Genomic DNA, 18,881 nt, shown 5'->3' with positions numbered 1-18,881 from the left:
CTTGTTTAGGACTTTCAAAAGAAGTACCTGCATGCGCAACCATGACTGTTTCAAAATAGCCCGCCAAAGTAATGCAGGGAACTCCGAGGTCGTGCATTGAATTGGTTTGAATGTGGAATACTACGGGAATCGGTGCCTTTTGTTAGAAGTCACGCATGAGTAAAGTGGATAACCTCTATAAGACATTTATGTTTTGAGAGATGGGTTTGGAAAAGGGATTCAAAACAGGTCATGATTACAGCCAGGACAGCTGCATTCCTGGAAGCAGTAAGGAATTGAGACACTCGAGTGGTCCCAGAAGCCCTGATCTTAACCCCTTGTAGAACCTTTTGGATCAGCTCAAGTGACGAGTCAACAAGAAGATAAAGGCAGATACAACTCTGGTGGGATTGCGTTATCAACGAGTGGAACGGGATCGAGCAAGGTAACATTCGACGCCTCGTTAGGAGCATGAGACGCCACGTGGCTGATGTAAGGGAAGCCAACGGGGACACACAAAGTACTGAAAGACTGGTAAAGAAAGAGATTCATCTCAAGTGAAGTTGGAAGCGGCTGTATGATGCCTGAAATGTGCTCAGCAAGTAAACAAAAAATGTTATCTGCATGTTTGTTGTTTTTGTGTTCTTTTATGCTGAAAACTTGAATAGGCCTTTTTGCAATTTTTATTTATCGACCTCGTGTTACTTTTAAGTGTTTAAAACATTCATATCTTTTCTCAGGAGTGTCGTAGGGGAGTGATTGAGGTGTCAAAATACGCAGGACAATCCCCCGCATGAGATTATTAGTCGCTAGATTAGAAATTAGTCGCTAGATTTTAATAGTGGTTAAATTTCCTAACCATAAAGAAACTTTTTTGCGTAGTGTAGGTGGACATGGAGCACCTCACTCTACGCCATTATGGGTAGCTCAAAAAGACAATGTCTAAATCAACTAAAACTGCTGATAGCACACATTACTTCATCAACTATCTACTGCGTCAGACTACTTCATCAACAATCTGCTACTGATAGCACACTACGTCATCAACTATTTACTGCTGATAGCACACTACTTCATTAACTCTCTTATTGATAGCACACTACTTCATCAGCTATCTACTGCTGATAGCAACTACTTCATCAACTATCTGTTGCTGATAGCAGACTACTTCATCAACTATCTACTGCTGATAGCACACTACTTCATTAACTATCTATTACCGATATCCCACTAATTCATCAACTATCTACTGCTGATAGCACACTACATCATCAACTATCTACTGCTGATAGCACACTACTTCATCAACTATCTATTACCGATAGCACACTACTTCAACTATCTACTGCTGATGGCACACTACATCAACTATCTACTGCTGATAGCACACTACATCAACTATCTGCTGCTGATAGCACACTACATCAACTATCTACTCCTGATAGCACACTACTTCATCAACTATCTACTGCTGATAGCACACTATTTCATCAATTATCTACTGCTGATAGCACATTACTTCATCAACTATCTACTGCTGATATCAAACTACTTCATCAGCTATCTACTCCAGATTGCACACTACTTCATCAACTATCTACTGCTGATAGCACACTACTTCATCAACTATCTACTGCTGATAGCACACTACTTCATCAACTATCTACTGCTGATAGCACACTACTTCATCAACTATCTACTCCAGATAGCATACTACTTCATCAACTACCTACTGCTGATAGCACACTACTGCTGATAGCTCACTACTACTTTCAACTATATCAAATGATGACAAAAATGAAATATCTTAGCACACTATGCTGGCTTTATTTCATCAGTATACAGTGTATTTATTTATTCATATTGTAGAGCTGTAACAAAAATAAGCAGATTCAATCCTATTGATTTTCCTTTAGTTTAATATCTGTAGTATATTGGACACACTACCGAAGGCAGCACAAATAAGGGGGGGGGGGAGAGACACATGGATGATGGAATAAACCAGATGCTGCTCCTTCCTAAATCCACTTCACCCTCCCACAAGAATCTATTTCTCGATAACCGGTGTATTATACTATTTAGTTACTCTCCAAAAGTCTACATTCCTGGAAATGGACACCTGTGATAAATTCATTCATACCAAATACCTTTCAGAGTATGTTTGGCCTGACTCTGCATTTCAATACCAGATTAAATCATATGTTGGTTGTATTCTTGGTCCACTAGTTGTGAATTTCTTCTTTTTTCAAAGTTGTAACATTATAACATTTTTTTTATAACACAAATGGTGTGGTATTTCATCTCATTTCTCAGTTGTCCATTTGTCTCTATAATTATTCATGTTATACTTTCCCATAATTGATAATAAACATTTTATATTGCACAATATACTATACATATGAAGATGTCATGTTGTACATTTGATGTAAATTTTAGAAAGCAATTCTATCAAAATATATATTTCTATAAAAAAAAATTTATGGTGTAGACAAATTTGCATATTATTGTTTAAAATTGCAGTATCATTTTACTGCCAGATGCTATTACCACTTTGGCATCAAATCGTGGTACATGGAGAAACATTGTAGTCACCTGCTTCACAGCCAAATAAAATGAATCATAATACAGCAAGCCTCATCTAATTTTCATTTATTTAGATTTGTTAAGCAATCCATTTTTAGAAAAGTATATTCCCCTCTTTGTTCATGGAAACCTGTAACTCAAACATGTGCATGCAAATTTAAAAACCAGAAATATGAAAAAAGAAACTGCACTAGTCTGTCCCTTTTAATGCTTTCTTTATTTCAATAGCTCCAATATTGTTTCCATGGCAACCATTTGAATGTAACAAAATACAGATTCCAAAGTTGCACTAAAAATAATGCAATATGACATTCAGGGGTAGAATTTTGTTCCACCTTGGAAGAATCCAATTTGATTCTGGCAACAGTATTCTTACAAGGATCTTTAGATTCTCACCCATTTACTATGTGTGTAGGCTCAAATATATCCATGAGAATCTATTTAGATTCGAGCAAATCAGTTCAGGAGAATCTCTGCCAGATTCTAGGCCTGGACATTTTCTGCTTGAGGACAACATATTGGGTTTTTTTTTTTTTCAGTTTTAGTACATTTTAAATTGATTTCACAAAATTCTGCGTACATGTTTTGAGATGTGGTTTTAAAATATATACATACATGTACACCCTATACGGTATAGTATTAAGCAATATTAACTGGTCTCAAAAAGAAACTTATAATTTTTCACAAGGTCATATCTTAAAATCCTCTCCATAAAAATGAGCAAAAATTGCACACAGGATTACTTCAAAATCTACTCTAAACACAATGTCAGTAACCAAGCAGCTGTCCAACTGACACAACAGCAAAATGCACTGACATGAAACACCTTTCTGGATCAAAATTCACATCCCAACAGATTTCTTTTGTTGGGTTCCAATTATTCGCCTGTGAATGTGGTCCCGGAAGCTGTTCTGTGTCAGTGCATTTTACTGTTGTGTCAGTTAGACAACTGCTTGGTTACTGACATGTGTTTAGAGTAGAGTATAAAAGTTATCTTGTGTGTAATTTTTGTTCATGTACAGGCGAATAATTAGGTCCAGGAAGGTGTTCCATATCAGTGCATTTTGCTGTTGTGTCAGTTGGAAAACTGCTTGGTTATGGACATGTGTTTAGAGTAGAGTATTGAAGTAATCCTGTGTGCAATTTTGGTTAATTTTTATGGAGATGATTTTAAGATATCACCTTGTGAAAAATTATAAGTTTCTTTTTGAGGCCAGTTTATATACATACACCCTATACATACAACCTATATGGTATAGTATTAAGCAATTTTTGCCACACCCTCAATTTTGCAATTATACACCCTATAGTATTTTATATTATATTATTTTATACTACTAGTATATTATAGTTTCATTGTGGTTCCTCAATACGGATGGAACTCTAGGTACCATATTCATTCCATCAACCACCCAGGCTCCTATAAGCACCCATCCTGCGACTATACTAGGAGATTCCCTGGGCCACAAGGAAGAACAGATGATTAATTGTGTTTTCAACTGATTGAGTGTCCCAGGTTAAAGAAGAAATAAAACAAACAAACTACACAAGAGGACGACACACGATCGTCCATCATCCAACTATGCAAGTATCAAACACGTAACCATCTACACATAAAATCCATACTTTCAGTCATTTTTACATGTGCAATTATGTAAACAATATAAAAAAAATTAAAAAAATGTCTTTGTTAAGCACCCTGGTGGTTACTGGAATGAATATGGTATATATAAACATTCATTTTGTTCTATATTGATTAGAGTGGAGATTAAATTAAAAAGTGTGTGACATTAAGCATATACTGGCAAATGACTTCGCGGAGTTTTTTGCGGATAAGATCCGGAAAGTTAGAGATAAGCTTGACAACATCACTCTGCAACCATCCGTGCCTTCTGAACAAAACCATACCTCAACTTTCAGTAATTTCTGCGAGGTATCTGAAGAGACTATCCATCGTATCATCATGAACGCACCAGCGTCGACATGCTCGCTGGACTCAATTCCAACTTCGCTCCTAAAAGAATGCCTTCCTGAGTTACTTCCATCGATTACTAAAATTGTCAATCGTTCGCTCCTATCTGGCATCTTTCCTGCATCATACAAGGTTTCTAGTGTAACTCCCTTGATCAAGAAACCTGGACTGGACGTTAATATCCTGAACAACTACAGGCCTATCTCCAACCTGAAGTTTGTCTCAAAGGTTGTTGAGAGGGCGGCGTCAGCCCAGCTTCAAGAATACATGCTTGATAACGAACTGTATGGTAGTAGACAATCAGCGTATCGCAAGCATTTCAGCACGGAGACTGCTCTAGTGCGAGTACAGAACGATATATTGCGTGCTGTTGACCAGCGTTCTGATGTTGTGCTTGTTCTGCGCGATCTCTCGGCCTCCTTTGGTACAGTCGACCATCAGATATTACTTCGGGCGGCTGAGAGATCGTTACGGAGTCCACGGAAAAGCGCTTGCCTGGTGTACTAGCTGCCTTTGTAATCGTCGACAATCAGTTGTTATTGGCGACAGTGTATCTGCGACACACTTCATGAACTGCTCCGCACCTCAAGGATCTGTCGCTGGACCATTCATGTTTACAGTTTATGCTGCTCCGCTTGAAGACTTGATTAGGTCATATGGTGTTGAAACTATGATCTCACGCGACGATACACAGTTGTATCTTGTATTGGATCCCAGTAGCGACGGCCAACTTCAACGCCTTGAAGACTGCGTTCGTGGCGTGAAAGCGTGGAGTGCAGAAAATAGATTGCTTCTGAACGATTCAAAGACTGAGGTGTTGCATTTATCTTCGCGATTTAGCAGGAATCCGACACCAATTTCTACCATCAAAGTTGGCGACTCAGAAGTTGACATTGCTTCAGAAGTGCGCAACCTTGGAGTCCTATTTGACCAGTACATGACGCTCATACCTCAAGTGAACAATGTGTGTCGCGCTGCGTGTCTAGCTATCTCCAAAATTGGCCGATTCGAAATACATCGACCGGCCCCACGGCAGAAACGTTTAGTGCATGCATTTGTGACATCCAGACTTGATGCTAACAATAGTCTGCTCTTTGGTCTAACAAGTTCTGCAATTTCTAAGCTTCAACGGGTACAAAACAGTGCCATGCGACTTGTTTTAGGAGTGAGTGGCCATCGCGTTAATATCAACGATTTACGCCGAAATGAGCTGCACTGGCTTCCTGTGAAAGATCGAATTGTCTTCAAAATCCTCATGATCACATACAAATCGCTGAATGGACTAGCTCCACCTTACCTGAAAGAACTTTAACACCTACAAACCGAGCCGCTCCCTTCGGTCGTGCGTCGCTTTCTCTCCTTGAAGTACCACGGACTGTAGCAACATCAACGCACGGGGAGCGAGCCGTCTCAGGTGCTTCCCCTAATTTGAGGAACGAGTCACCTGAGCAACTTAGGAATGCCGCGTCACTTGCCACCTTCAAGAAACTGTTAAAACTCATCTTTTATCAATCCAACAGTTTAAATTATATGTGATTTGCTGCTATGTTGTGCGTGGTATCCAGTTAAGCAGACGTTTTAGTTTCTCACCTCTGTCGGTTTTTTCCATCATTCGGTTTGTCCGTTCCACGGAGGTGATGGTCTGTTTTTGCTCTCTCCAACTCGTATGCTGCCTGGATACCATGCATAAATCAATTTTGTGCAATCTTTCTTTTCAGATTGCTTATGTTGTTTTTAAGTCATATGTATATTGTATGTTTTGGACCTATACTATGTTTGCTTTTTAAATCACGCGTTTTATCGTATGGTCATGTTTATGAGTGCTGCTTTCACTCTCTGAAATTTGTATATTTAATGCGGTTTTATCATTGTTTTTTTTTTAACTTTTAATTTTGTGTATTTGTTGTATATTTATGTAAAGCGCTTAGAGGCCTTTTTAAGGTATTTCTGCGCTATACAAGCGCCTCATTATTATTATTATTATATATATCGTATGACTTCTTCAAAATAATACACACTCAACAATTAGTAGTAAACAAATTTTGTAAGTGATTCAGCTTCCGATTTGATCAAAGTTTTTACAGTACAAAGTTAAATTGCAATGCCTACCCCCTGCATTTGTTGGATCCCCTAAGGCACTTCATCAGTTATATGTACTCCATTCCACCTTAACTTTGTTAGTGATGCCAGAGCTTTTACACAGTTGTATACTCAGTGATATACACACCTACATCACTACCAGACTTGAGGTAAAACGAAGTATAGGGACATTATTGGGCAAATTTGTTTTTGTAATAGATGCACTATCTAATCCTGCACATTATGACACCCGCATTGAATCCAATGTGACCTCAAGAAGTAAAGTTACAAGCAATTGAATAGATGAAGGTCCAGTTTTAAAAGTGACAAACTGGCCTATACAAGGTGCAAAAAAGATTCCAACAAGCGCAACAAAGAGACAACACAGTTTCTTCAATGAAGCTTTATTTAAAGCAGTATTTATTTCAGTTTTTACTTCTCTGTACTTGTCATAACTTCCATTTTATTTGTCAGCTCTTTTGTTTCAGTATTTGTTTGTTCCTTTTGTTTTAAATTAAAGGCACGCACAAATTAGCCATTACTACTTTCAAACCAGATGTCTAGTCCATGGAGTTTTGAATAGGCCAGTTTGTCACTTTTAAAACTGGACCTTCGTCTAATCAAATGCTTGTAACTTTACTTCTTGAAGTCACATTGGATTCAATGGGGTGTCATAATGTGCCGGATTAGATAGTGCATCTATTAAAAAACAAATTTACCTCAATATGGTTCAGTTTTGAAATTGTGAATATTTTTCCAAGTGTAAGGATACTATTTTGGAGCAGATATCTAGTATCTATGTATTATAATGTGCCCCTTAAAGGTTTTTTCAGTGCACTTGTTTGCATTCCTTCTGGAATTACATTTTGGTGATAAGTACAATATGCAAACATCTGCAATGCTACAAAGGTAAGATGCGGATAAATCCAAACTTTCTAGAAACAATCCATATGTGATGCGATCAACCAAAATCAGTCAGAACTCGGAAATATTAAATTTGCAGTTTCTTATAGGGGAGTAAAAAGCATTTACAAAGCAGGATTTTGCAGAAAACCCCATTGAAATTGAATAACCAGTCCCAAAGATATGAGCAATTAAAAGAGTTTCCAAAACAAGAGGAAACAAAAGGAAATACTTCCTTTGTTTGGCTATATCTCAAAATCAATATTTCCGAGTACCGACTGATTTCGCATCACATAATAATGATGCTACCTGTATGTATAAATCTACAGTGACCGTTTACAAACGTGCTGAGTGTTGGTACAGAAATATCATAGTAGGTATGTCCCAGAGGTATGCAACATCATCATAAGGATTTAATTGCAACATCATTGAAAATACACTAATCTTTGATCTTTTTCGGTCTTTTCAAAAAAAAAAAAAAAAAAGACAAAAGAAGAATGAAGTGCAGTATACTAGTCTGTATGACTAGGGATCCAGCAAGGCTCATTTACCATACCATAACCATACATTCTATCATCTCCTATTTAAATTATTTGCAATAACTCAAGAGTACAAAAGACAGATGATAGAATTTCATAAGCAGTAGGGCTATGTGATGCTCTCATTTTTGATCTAAGTGAAAAAAAAATCAAGCAACATTATTTTCATTGAGTAATGTGACTGCCATTTACAGCACTTCATATTAATGAGTCAGATGAACTGTAATTTTCTGTAAGTGTTACTATAATAATAAAATAGCATTGAAAGTAACATTGAAAGACATTGAAAAAAAAAAACATATAAAAAGAAAAAAGCAAGCAAACAAAAATCACATTGGTCCTCTGTGTGCAATCTGGCTACCTGATCAAACAAATGGGAGCAGTCTACCAAACCTTTGGCATCTTCCAATGTCTGAAGGCAAACTACAAAGTACACAATTTCCAAACATGTCCAAAAACAACCTCATGGGAACTGTTTTCTTCAGGATAGCCAACTTCATTTAATTTTCTTGAGTAAATAAGGCATTGTTTATTAGTGGCAGATTATCTGGTTGCATAAAGGTCACCTTGTTTTTGTGAATTTAGAATGGAAGACATCTACAGTGGTTTCATGGCATTTTCTAAGGTTCATATCACAGTATCCAATGCTGAATTTACCAGTAGGCTTGTAGTAATCTAGTCCTCTGCCAATTTTGATGATCCAGCCATTGTTGAATCTAGAATAAAATGGTGAGAATTAAAAACAAAAGATAAATGATTATAGGTAAGTTCTTCCAACACATTCCTCAAAATAAGTAGCAAAAGTTCTCACTTATCTTATCAATATGCGATAATTGGAGAATTAAGCTTTATATTGCATTTTTAATAGGTTCTTAAACATTGCAAATTGCTGCTAGATGAGGTGAAACCAATGTTTATAATAAACACAGGTACAGGACACGTCTAGTGACGTACTTGGGGAAACAGCATAATGTTCCCTTCACTGTTCAATAGCCCCATTGTGTTTTATCCGATTTTGTATATGATTTTTAAAAACACAAGTCCTTGGCAAAATGCGTAGAACAAATTGATATAGCCGGTGAACACTCAATTATATGTTATTTGAACATAATAACTGTGCGCCATTTATTTTTAGATCATTGTGTGAAATTAGAGGTTTTCTTGGGCCAAGGTATTTTTCAGAGCAGTAGCTCCAGAGCAAAAATACCTTGGCCCAAAACAAATTTTACAATTAATAATTTCACACAATGAACTCAAAATAGATGATTATTGCGCTGTCCTTCATTACCAAATATGTCATTTTCAACAAATAAAAACGGCATTTTATGCCATAAAATACTGCTAAATATTAACAGTTTTAATTACTATTACAACCTACCCTCCAAAATATTGATCAGACAAACAAGCGCCGATAAGAATCGCTCAGGGTATACATACACGCACGTGCAGAAGTCATTTGTAGCACATATCTGTCACAAACACAGTGTTTCAGTAGTCTTTGTGAAATATCAATGAACTTGTAAGAAATGCACAGTCAGACAATCAAACTCTGGATTGGATCGCACATGCTGTGTATATTCATGAGGTTATAAATGAGTTTCTTAGAGAAATTGCCTCATATTTAAGTCAAGTGTAAAAATACCATGTGTCAGCAGTTATGTTAGTCACATTAAAACTAATGAATTATTGGCCTAATAAATATGTCAAATTAAGCAAAAATTTGGTACCTTATTTCTCTATCATGCAGACTTTTGGAAAATTCTATGTCAAATTGAATGCCATGTTCGGAAAGACTTGTCTTGATTTCATTCAGATGAGTTTGTTGAGCAGCAAAGTTATTCTGTTGGTAAAAGAAGAAAACAAGTAGTGTATATGTATTAAATGTTACTCTATTGGAATATTCCAGTTGAATAACATACACCCCTATGGAAGACATGACCTTAGTCTTCCAAACAGGGAGTGTAAACTTCAAAAGGGGTTACCTAAATGGGTGACTCTATATGAAGTCTACACTCCTTTTGTGGGAGATTAAGATCATATCTTCAATAGGGGTGTATGGATATCAACTGGAATAGTCCAAATCTGTACTTGTAAAATCTTGAAGAGAAGAAAATAACTTAGTGATACACTAAACCACCCTAAAATTCATCAAAATTCAGATTTGTGCATTGTCACGTTGACAAATGAGAAACTTCCCGGCCAATTTTGTCTGAGGACCTGCTTTGCATTATATTGTGTCCAACTTAACATGTTAACCGTGCTTGCTGTATTTTTTAGAACACTCAGCATGCGATCCTTTCATAATAAAACAATAGGACACAAGAGCATCAGAAATTGTGACTAAATTTGAGCACAAATATTTTGAGTTCGTCATGTTTTGTAATGTTCATTTTTCAGTTGTCACTAACATACATCTCACAATTCACCTTTTCACTAAAGCCTATAAGCTTTCTTGGGTAGACCTGAAATGTCATTTGATGACAAACTGTTTAGCGAACAGATTTACTGCACATTTGAAAGCCGTGAAAAGCGCAGTAACAATGCGCGCATTAGCATGATAACATCCGAGGTCTACCCATAAAGGCTTATGGGATTTACCAAAAAAGGTGAATAAACATGCTGAGTTCGAAGCTGATGAAGGATTCATTCTATCTTTACCTCCTCTACTCCTGTGGTTAATATTATCCTCTTCACTGGACAACTTGACACAACTAGCAGCTCACAAAACCTAAGGAAGTTATAGATTTGATGTCCTTGTCTGATGTATGGGTCTTCTACATGCACTTCTGTCAACATTTCATCAAGGAAATGACCAAACACTTTCTGATAGCTGTGACCAGTTGAGTTGTTGGCAATATGCATCTGTTCATGGTATTTTCCAGCTGTAACCAAAAATTACAGGTTTATTTATACAAGCTGTATCAAAATGATTGGTACCCGTCATTTTTCATTGATAATGGATGAGTCTGACACATCAACATTCAACATAAGATGCAAATACTTTTTAGATTAATTGTATAACAAGTCATACACTAGACATTTCATGAGAATCCTATTTTTGCATTTTGAATTGGCAGGCTTTTCAATAAACATCAAATTTGATATGTTCCAATCATTTTGATGTAGCATTTGGTCATTCTCTATTGGGGAATTACAGATTACTTTGATTTCCTCTCATTCTGTACTTTGTGCAACATAACCCCAGACAAGACATGCAGAGTTGCAGATAGAAGAATTGATAACAAACCACCACCAATTTGAGTTCCACTTTTAAAGCACTTCACAGGGCCCAACACAGCCAGCTGTCTGTATTACAATTTATACAATACATAAACCAGGCACCTGTTCAACATTACATCTCTACTAGTGCATATCAAGGGCAATGCATTGTAATAAAATATACAATGGGCTATTCCAGTTGAAATCCACACTACCCCTGTGGAAGATTTTGGAAATATCTTCCACAGGGGGAGTATGTTTTTCCAATGTAATTGATCAAGGTCAATCATTTTGAAACTCATACTCCCTCTTTTATGGCTTTACATATATCTTCCACAACTGGAGTGAGTATTACAAGTGGAAGTTACCCAATTGTCTATTCTATACAAAGTTGATACTCCCTCTGTGGAAGACTTTAGCTAAATCTTCCACAGGGGTAGTGTGGATTTTAAATGGAATAGCCCAATTGATGTGCCAGTGCTAATGGTGTAAAGCTGGCAAGTGCTAAACCTGATAGGTATCTCATAATCAAACACGACAGTACCCATTTATTGTAAGATTTAACACCTGAGTGATATGCAATATTTATCACACATTACTGCTGTCCATCATTTATTATTTGTTCATTGGATCTGCCATACATTGAAAACTCTCATCTATGTAATGTGTACCATTTCTTTTTTCTTTCTTTTTTTTATGAAAAAGAGTATTGTTATCTGCCAAGAATACATTTTAACACACCAGTATTAAAGAATTGTGAACACATTCAACCAAATGAAACCCAACTTTGTGAATAAATTTGAAACCAGGTGTACATACTTTCCTTCTCTTTTTCTACATGGTTTTTCAGCTTCTCTGCTCTGTTCATATATTCACTGATTCGTTGTCTGAAAGCTAGCCTTTTTGCTTCATCAGTTGTGCCTGCAGGTGTTAAATAAAAACAACATCACAATAGAAAGAGCAGGAACTCTCCCCTCTTGTACCATAGTTTGTATACACTAAATACCACCAAAGTGACCCCTTATTTTGTGCCTGCTATCCAAACACCCCATATTTTTACAATTTGTCACTGAAATACCTAATGTTTTAAATTTTTTATAGTTTGTTACCCAGAGACCCAATTTATAAACAAAATTAAAATCTATCATCCAATGACTATCTTTGTGAAGAACAAGTCTTTCTTTTTTAAACAAGTACAAAAGTAGAGATTTCATATCTGAATAACCAACATTTTTATTGTGTCACTGAAATAGGGTGTCCTTTTAAAGGTTTTTTTTTTTCTTCTGTCACTGAAATACTATAATCTGTTGTACATGTAAGGTTCCTTTTATGTGTTATCATCATGTGCGTGATGTCAAGCATGTGCATAGGACATTGTGCAAAATAATATGGGCTGGACTGTTACGGTTAGCAGTACGCTTAATTTGTAAAATTAATTCTGTAAAAACTTATACGAGTAAGGTTCTGTCACCAAAAGACCAATATTTGTTCAATGTAGCATGTCCCTTAAAGATCCCTAGTTTGGAAGTACCCAAGACACCTTATTTTTATTTCTGAGAGCCCTCTTTTCCCCCTTCAGATGCCAACAGCACAAACTTAATTAATCATGACAAGGTTTGACCAATACTCCAGACCAGCACCACAGAGCTATAACAGGGAGCTTGTTTGATGACAATTTTGATCTCTATTTCTACGAAAAGTTACACTGTTTTGTTATTATCCAATACCAAAAAATATGCAAATGAGCTATTAAATATGTGAAAGATTTGTAGTCACATTTCTCCTTGTTCTGGCGCAACAACAATTGTTGTGAAGTACCATCACTCCCAGAGACCCAATTTATAAACAAAATTAAAATCTATCATCCAATGACTGTCTTTGTGAAGAACAAGTCTTTCTTTTTTAAACAAGTACAAAAGTAGAGATTTCATATCTGAATAACCAACATTTTTATTGTGTCACTGAAATAGGGTGTCCTTTTAAAGGTTTTTTTTTTGCATCTGTCACGGAAATACTATAATCTGTTGTACATGTAAGGTTCCTTTTATGTGTTATCATCATGTGCGTGATGTCAAGCATGTGCATAGGACATTGTACAAAATAATATGGGCTGGACTGTTACCGTTAGCAGTACGCTTAATTTGTAAAATTAATTCTGTAAAAACTTATACGAGTAAGGTTCTGTCACCAAAAGACCAATATTTGTTCAATGTAGCATGTCCCTTAAAGATCCCTAGTTTGGAAGTACCCAAGATACCTTATTTTTATTTCTGAGAGCCCTCTTTTCCCCCTTCAGATGCCAACAGCACAAACTTAATCAATCATGACAAGGTTTGACCCAGAGGATGTTTAAAGACATTCCCACAACCCAATGGGGTTTCTGACCTTGTATGTCTGGCTTTTGTACACATGTGGTACAGTTGATCATACATTGCATTGGGATTGTGTGCAAATATCTGGTGTTTTCATCCTATTATTTAACATTCAAAACATCTAGACTTAGGAATAAAATTAATGCAGTGGGACAATATGAATGTTTCCTGTAAGAAAATCAAGTATCAGTCATAAGTCTCAACTATTAACTCGTTGGCTGCAGTTTTAAAATTACCATTCTGTGTGTGTGGCAATGGGGACTTTGCCTTTAAAATTAGGTTATATTGATCAAATTTCCCAATCATAGTAGTGCATTGTAGGAATGCCTTTAAGCCTCCTCTGGGTTTGACCATACTCCAGACCAGCACCACAGAGCTATAACAGGGAGCTTGTTTGAAGACAATTTTGATCTCTATTTCTGCGAAAAGTTACACTGTTTTGTTATTATCCAATACCAAAAAATATGCAAATGAGCTATTAAATATGTGAAAGATTTGTAGTCACATTTCTCCTTGTTCTGGCGCAACAACAATTGTTGTGAAGTACCATCACTCCCAGAGACCCAATTTATAAACAAAATTAAAATCTATCATCCAATGACTGTCTTTGTGAAGAACAAGTCTTTCTTTTTTAAACAAGTACAAAAGTAGAGATTTCATATCTGAATAACCAACATTTTTATTGTGTCACTGAAATAGGGTGTCCTTTTAAAGGTTTTTTTTTTGCATCTGTCACTGAAATACTATAATCTGTTGTACATGTAAGGTTCCTTTTATGTGTTATCATCATGTGCGTGATGTCAAGCATGTGCATAGGACATTGTACAAAATAATATGGGCTGGACTGTTACCGTTAGCAGTACGCTTAATTTGTAAAATTAATTCTGTAAAAACTTATACGAGTAAGGTTCTGTCACCAAAAGACCAATATTTGTTCAATGTAGCATGTCCCTTAAAGATCCCTAGTTTGGAAGTACCCAAGATACCTTATTTTTATTTCTGAGAGCCCTCTTTTCCCCTTCAGATGCCAACAGCACAAACTTAATCAATCATGACAAGGTTTGACCCAGAGGATGTTTAAAGACATTCCCACAACCCAATGGGGTTTCTGACCTTGTATGTCTGGCTTTTGTACACATGTGGTACAGTTGATCATACATTGCATTGGGATTGTGTGCAAATATCTGGTGTTTTCATCCTATTATTTAACATTCAAAACATCTAGACTTAGGAATAAAATTAATGCAGTGGGACAATATGAATGTTTCCTGTAAGAAAATCAAGTATCAGTCATAAGTCTCAACTATTAACTCGTTGGCTGCAGTTTTAAAATTACCATTCTGTGTGTGTGGCAATGGGGACTTTGCCTTTAAAATTAGGTTATATTGATCAAATTTCCCAATCATAGTAGTGCATTGTAGGAATGCCTTTAAGCCTCCTCTGGGTTTGACCATACTCCAGACCAGCACCACAGAGCTATAACAGGGAGCTTGTTTGAAGACAATTTTGATCTCTATTTCTACGAAAAGTTACACTGTTTTGTTATTATCCAATACCAAAAAATATGCAAATGAGCTATTAAATATGTGAAAGATTTGTAGTCACATTTCTCCTTGTTCTGGCGCAACAACAATTGTTGTGAAGTACCATCACTCCCAGAGACCCAATTTATAAACAAAATTAAAATCTATCATCCAATGACTGTCTTTGTGAAGAACAAGTCTTTCTTTTTTAAACAAGTACAAAAGTAGAGATTTCATATCTGAATAACCAACATTTTTATTGTGTCACTGAAATAGGGTGTCCTTTTAAAGGTTTTTTTTTTTTTTTTTTTTTGGAAATACTATAATCTGTTGTACATGTTAGGTTCCTTTTATGTGTTATCATCATGTGCGTGATGTCAAGCATGTGCATAGGACATTGTACAAAATAATATGGGCTGGACTGTTACCGTTAGCAGTACGCTTAATTTGTAAAATTAATTCTGTAAAAACTTATACGAGTAAGGTTCTGTCACCAAAAGACCAATATTTGTTCAATGTAGCATGTCCCTTAAAGATCCCTAGTTTGGAAGTACCCAAGATACCTTATTTTTATTTCTGAGAGCCCTCTTTTCCCCTTCAGATGCCAACAGCACAAACTTAATCAATCATGACAAGGTTTGACCCAGAGGATGTTTAAAGACATTCCCACAACCCAATGGGGTTTCTGACCTTGTATGTCTGGCTTTTGTACACATGTGGTACAGTTGATCATACATTGCATTGGGATTGTGTGCAAATATCTGGTGTTTTCATCCTATTATTTAACATTCAAAACATCTAGACTTAGGAATAAAATTAATGCAGTGGGACAATATGAATGTTTCCTGTAAGAAAATCAAGTATCAGTCATAAGTCTCAACTATTAACTCGTTGGCTGCAGTTTTAAAATTACCATTCTGTGTGTATGGCAATGGGGACTTTGCCTTTAAAATTAGGTTATATTGATCAAATTTCCCAATCATAGTAGTGCATTGTAGGAATGCCTTTAAGCCTCCTCTGGGTTTGACCATACTCCAGACCAGCACCACAGAGCTATAACAGGGAGCTTGTTTGAAGACAATTTTGATCTCTATTTCTACTGAAAAGTTACACTGTTTTGTTATTATCCAATACAAAAAAATATGCAAATGAGCTATTAAATATGTGAAAGATTTGTAGTCACATTTCTCCTTGTTATAAAAAAAAAACAATTGTTGTGAAGTACCATCACTCCCAGAGACCCAATTTATAAACAAAATTAAAATCTATCATCCAATGACTGTCTTTGTGAAGAACAAGTCTTTCTTTTTTAAACAAGTACAAAAGTAGAGATTTCATATCTGAATAACCAACATTTTTATTGTGTCACTGAAATAGGGTGTCCTTTTAAAGGTTTTTTTTGCATCTGTCACGGAAATACTATAATCTGTTGTACATGTAAGGTTCCTTTTATGTGTTATCATCATGTGCGTGATGTCAAGCATGTGCATAGGACATTGTGCAAAATAATATGGGCTGGACTGTTACGGTTAGCAGTATGCTTAATTTGTAAAATTAATTCTGTAAAAACTTATACGAGTAAGGTTCTGTCACCAAAAGACCAATATTTGTTCAATGTAGCATGTCCCTTAAAGATCCCTAGTTTGGAAGTACCCAAGACACCTTATTTTTATTTCTGAGAGCCCTCTTTTCCCCCTTCAGATGCCAACAGCACAAACTTAATTAATCATGACAAGGTTTGACCAATACTCCAGACCAGCATCACAGAGCTATAACAGGGAGCTTGTTTGATGACAATTTTGATCTCTATTTCTACAAAAAGTTACACTGTTTTGTTATTATCCAATACCAAAAAATATGCAAATGAGCTATTAAATATGTGAAAGATTTGTAATCACATTTCTCCTTGTTGTGAAGTACCATCACTCCTCAGTAACCATAATTGGCATACTTTCAACATCAAATTTTGACAATAAAGTTATGTTACCTTTAAGTGCATCCATTAACAACTGCAATCCTTCCTGGTAGCAAATCAAAGACTCTGTGTATCTCCCTTTTGTATCCAGCTCAACAGCTCTCTTTAGAACACTAATGGCGGATGCCTCAATCCCACTTGTACTAGCCATATCTGTCAAAAAGTACACCAACGATTTAGAAACACAGATGGTTCAATGTGTTTTAAAAAACTTTTTTTTCAGTGATATTTGATGTTGTTGCTATTTTGTTTTGAATATTCTTTTAAACATAAACTTGTTTGTTTTACCTACTTTTGTTTTGCTCCCAGTGTTCTCCCCGGTTTTGCCCATTGTGATGTGGAAGTAAAATGATGTTTTCTTGAGTGCAATTAATGCTATGTCCAATTTCATGCTGCCTGTTTGTTCTTTGGTCGGCTTTGTGATCATTTTTCCAAGATTACTCCTGACAAACTGCACAGTATGAGCATGAACTGTTGTGTTTTTTACCTTGTTATTTTACCACTGTACATGTTGTTTTAATAAATAGTGTTATTCTTTTGTAATTTATTGTAATTTTAGAGTTGTATGTTGTTTACTTTCGAGTATGCAATATATTAAAGGCACTTAAAGGAGTATTTCATGATCCTAGCATCCCTTTTTGATTTTTCAGTACCATAAAGATAAAAATATCCATGAAAAAGCTTAAAGGCCCATTCAGTGATTTGCTCATCTGGATGATCGTAAAAATCCACAAAATTCAGATTTTGGTACCTTTGTCATTGTCATTAGATGTGCTAACATAACCTGCAAGTGATTCAGCCAAAAGCCGTGTATTTAAGACAAAATAAGACATTTTACACAAATCTGTAATTTAGATACTGACAGTATCTAAATTAGCTACATGTATTTGAATGGGGTTTCAACTTCGTCAGTGCGGCCTGTTTTCTTTGTTTTTTTGCCAAATTTGTCATTTCAAAAATACCGAAACATGACAATTTTAATGACGTATCCTTCACTTTTAAGCAATTTATAAACAATTTTAATTTTTTTTACACAAGCACTGGGAGGCTACTGGGATCACTGAATGGGTCTTTAATTCCCAAAATTTCATTTTCAGTTGATTCTGATTTTGCGTTTGCAAGTTATGTATGATACTTGGATTGCACGCACAAACGCACACGCTGGCGTACGCGTACATCGCGTAGTGTACGCAATAAAAATCACGCCAATGACAGCTGCGTTCATTCCTTTGGAATTCCTACTAGGCCTAGCTACAATGTGGCCTAGCCAAAAAAAACCTTTAATTTAAGTAAGCTTATCCGAACAATGACATATATTATCATCTTCTACAATTCTGCTTAAATATACTGTACACATCGTCCTGTTGGACTATTTCGGTACACCTAAAAGCAATTATTACAACTTAAATAGAACGTTTGCACCAACCTTATTTTGGTGTATGAATCAGATGCTTTTAAGACATACATTACTTCATTCAAGTATAAATTTGTGTCATGGGCGCAGACATCTTGGATTATACTGCCCTCTAACGGTGGCCAATGAAAATCCATGTTTCTAGGCTTAAATTTATAAATTTCCTTTTTGAAAATTATATACTCATCAAAGTATCTTTAATAGACAATAAGTATTATTTTACAAGTTTTTTACGTAAATCATTTCTTTTAGCATACATGGAGAAGGAAAACAACGCTAATTAGTTACAAACAATAAGTTTCTATATCCTAAATTAAATAAAC

At 35.9% G+C, this 18,881-nt stretch overlaps 2 protein-coding genes across 2 annotated transcripts; one reads left to right on the top strand and one right to left on the bottom strand.

Moving 5' to 3' along the window:
* Positions 1-5,102: 5,102 nt before the first annotated feature.
* On the top strand, positions 5,103-5,846 carry LOC140160233 (uncharacterized). The gene has a single exon (XM_072183508.1). The coding sequence runs from the start codon at positions 5,103-5,105 to the stop codon at positions 5,844-5,846; it is 744 nt and encodes a 247-aa protein (XP_072039609.1).
* Positions 5,847-8,526: 2,680 nt separating this feature from the next.
* Positions 8,527-18,687, bottom strand: LOC140161352 (MIT domain-containing protein 1-like). Its single transcript, XM_072184838.1, has 6 exons — positions 18,571-18,687; positions 17,157-17,297; positions 12,094-12,195; positions 10,714-10,937; positions 9,783-9,895; positions 8,527-8,771 (listed from the first exon to the last, which is right to left on the bottom strand). Exons 2-6 carry the CDS (start codon positions 17,293-17,295, stop codon positions 8,618-8,620), a joined length of 732 nt encoding a protein of 243 aa, XP_072040939.1. The 5' UTR covers positions 17,296-17,297; positions 18,571-18,687; the 3' UTR covers positions 8,527-8,617.
* Positions 18,688-18,881: the final 194 nt, after the last annotated feature.

The sequence above is a fragment of the Amphiura filiformis genome, chromosome 9, assembly GCF_039555335.1.
Source record: "Amphiura filiformis chromosome 9, Afil_fr2py, whole genome shotgun sequence".
NCBI lineage: Eukaryota > Metazoa > Echinodermata > Ophiuroidea > Amphilepidida > Amphiuridae > Amphiura > Amphiura filiformis.
The sequence above is the reverse complement of the archived record's forward strand: the minus strand, read 5'-3'. Positions and strand labels throughout refer to the sequence as shown.

What these genes read in the sequence shown, in the direction of transcription:
- LOC140161352 (XM_072184838.1), bottom strand. Translation starts at nt 17,295, where the DNA reads ATGGCTAGTACAAGTGGGATTGAGGCATCCGCCATTAGTGTTCTAAAG. An exon ending in GTTAATGGATGCACTTAAAG is followed by an intron (nt 12,196 to 17,156) that starts GTAACATAACTT and finishes TAACACCTGCAG; the next exon opens with GCACAACTGATGAAGCAAAA. An exon ending in TGTAGAAAAAGAGAAGGAAA is followed by an intron (nt 10,938 to 12,093) that starts GTATGTACACCT and finishes TTTTGGTTACAG; the next exon opens with CTGGAAAATACCATGAACAG.
- LOC140160233 (XM_072183508.1), top strand. Translation starts at nt 5,103, where the DNA reads ATGAACTGCTCCGCACCTCAAGGATCTGTCGCTGGACCATTCATGTTT.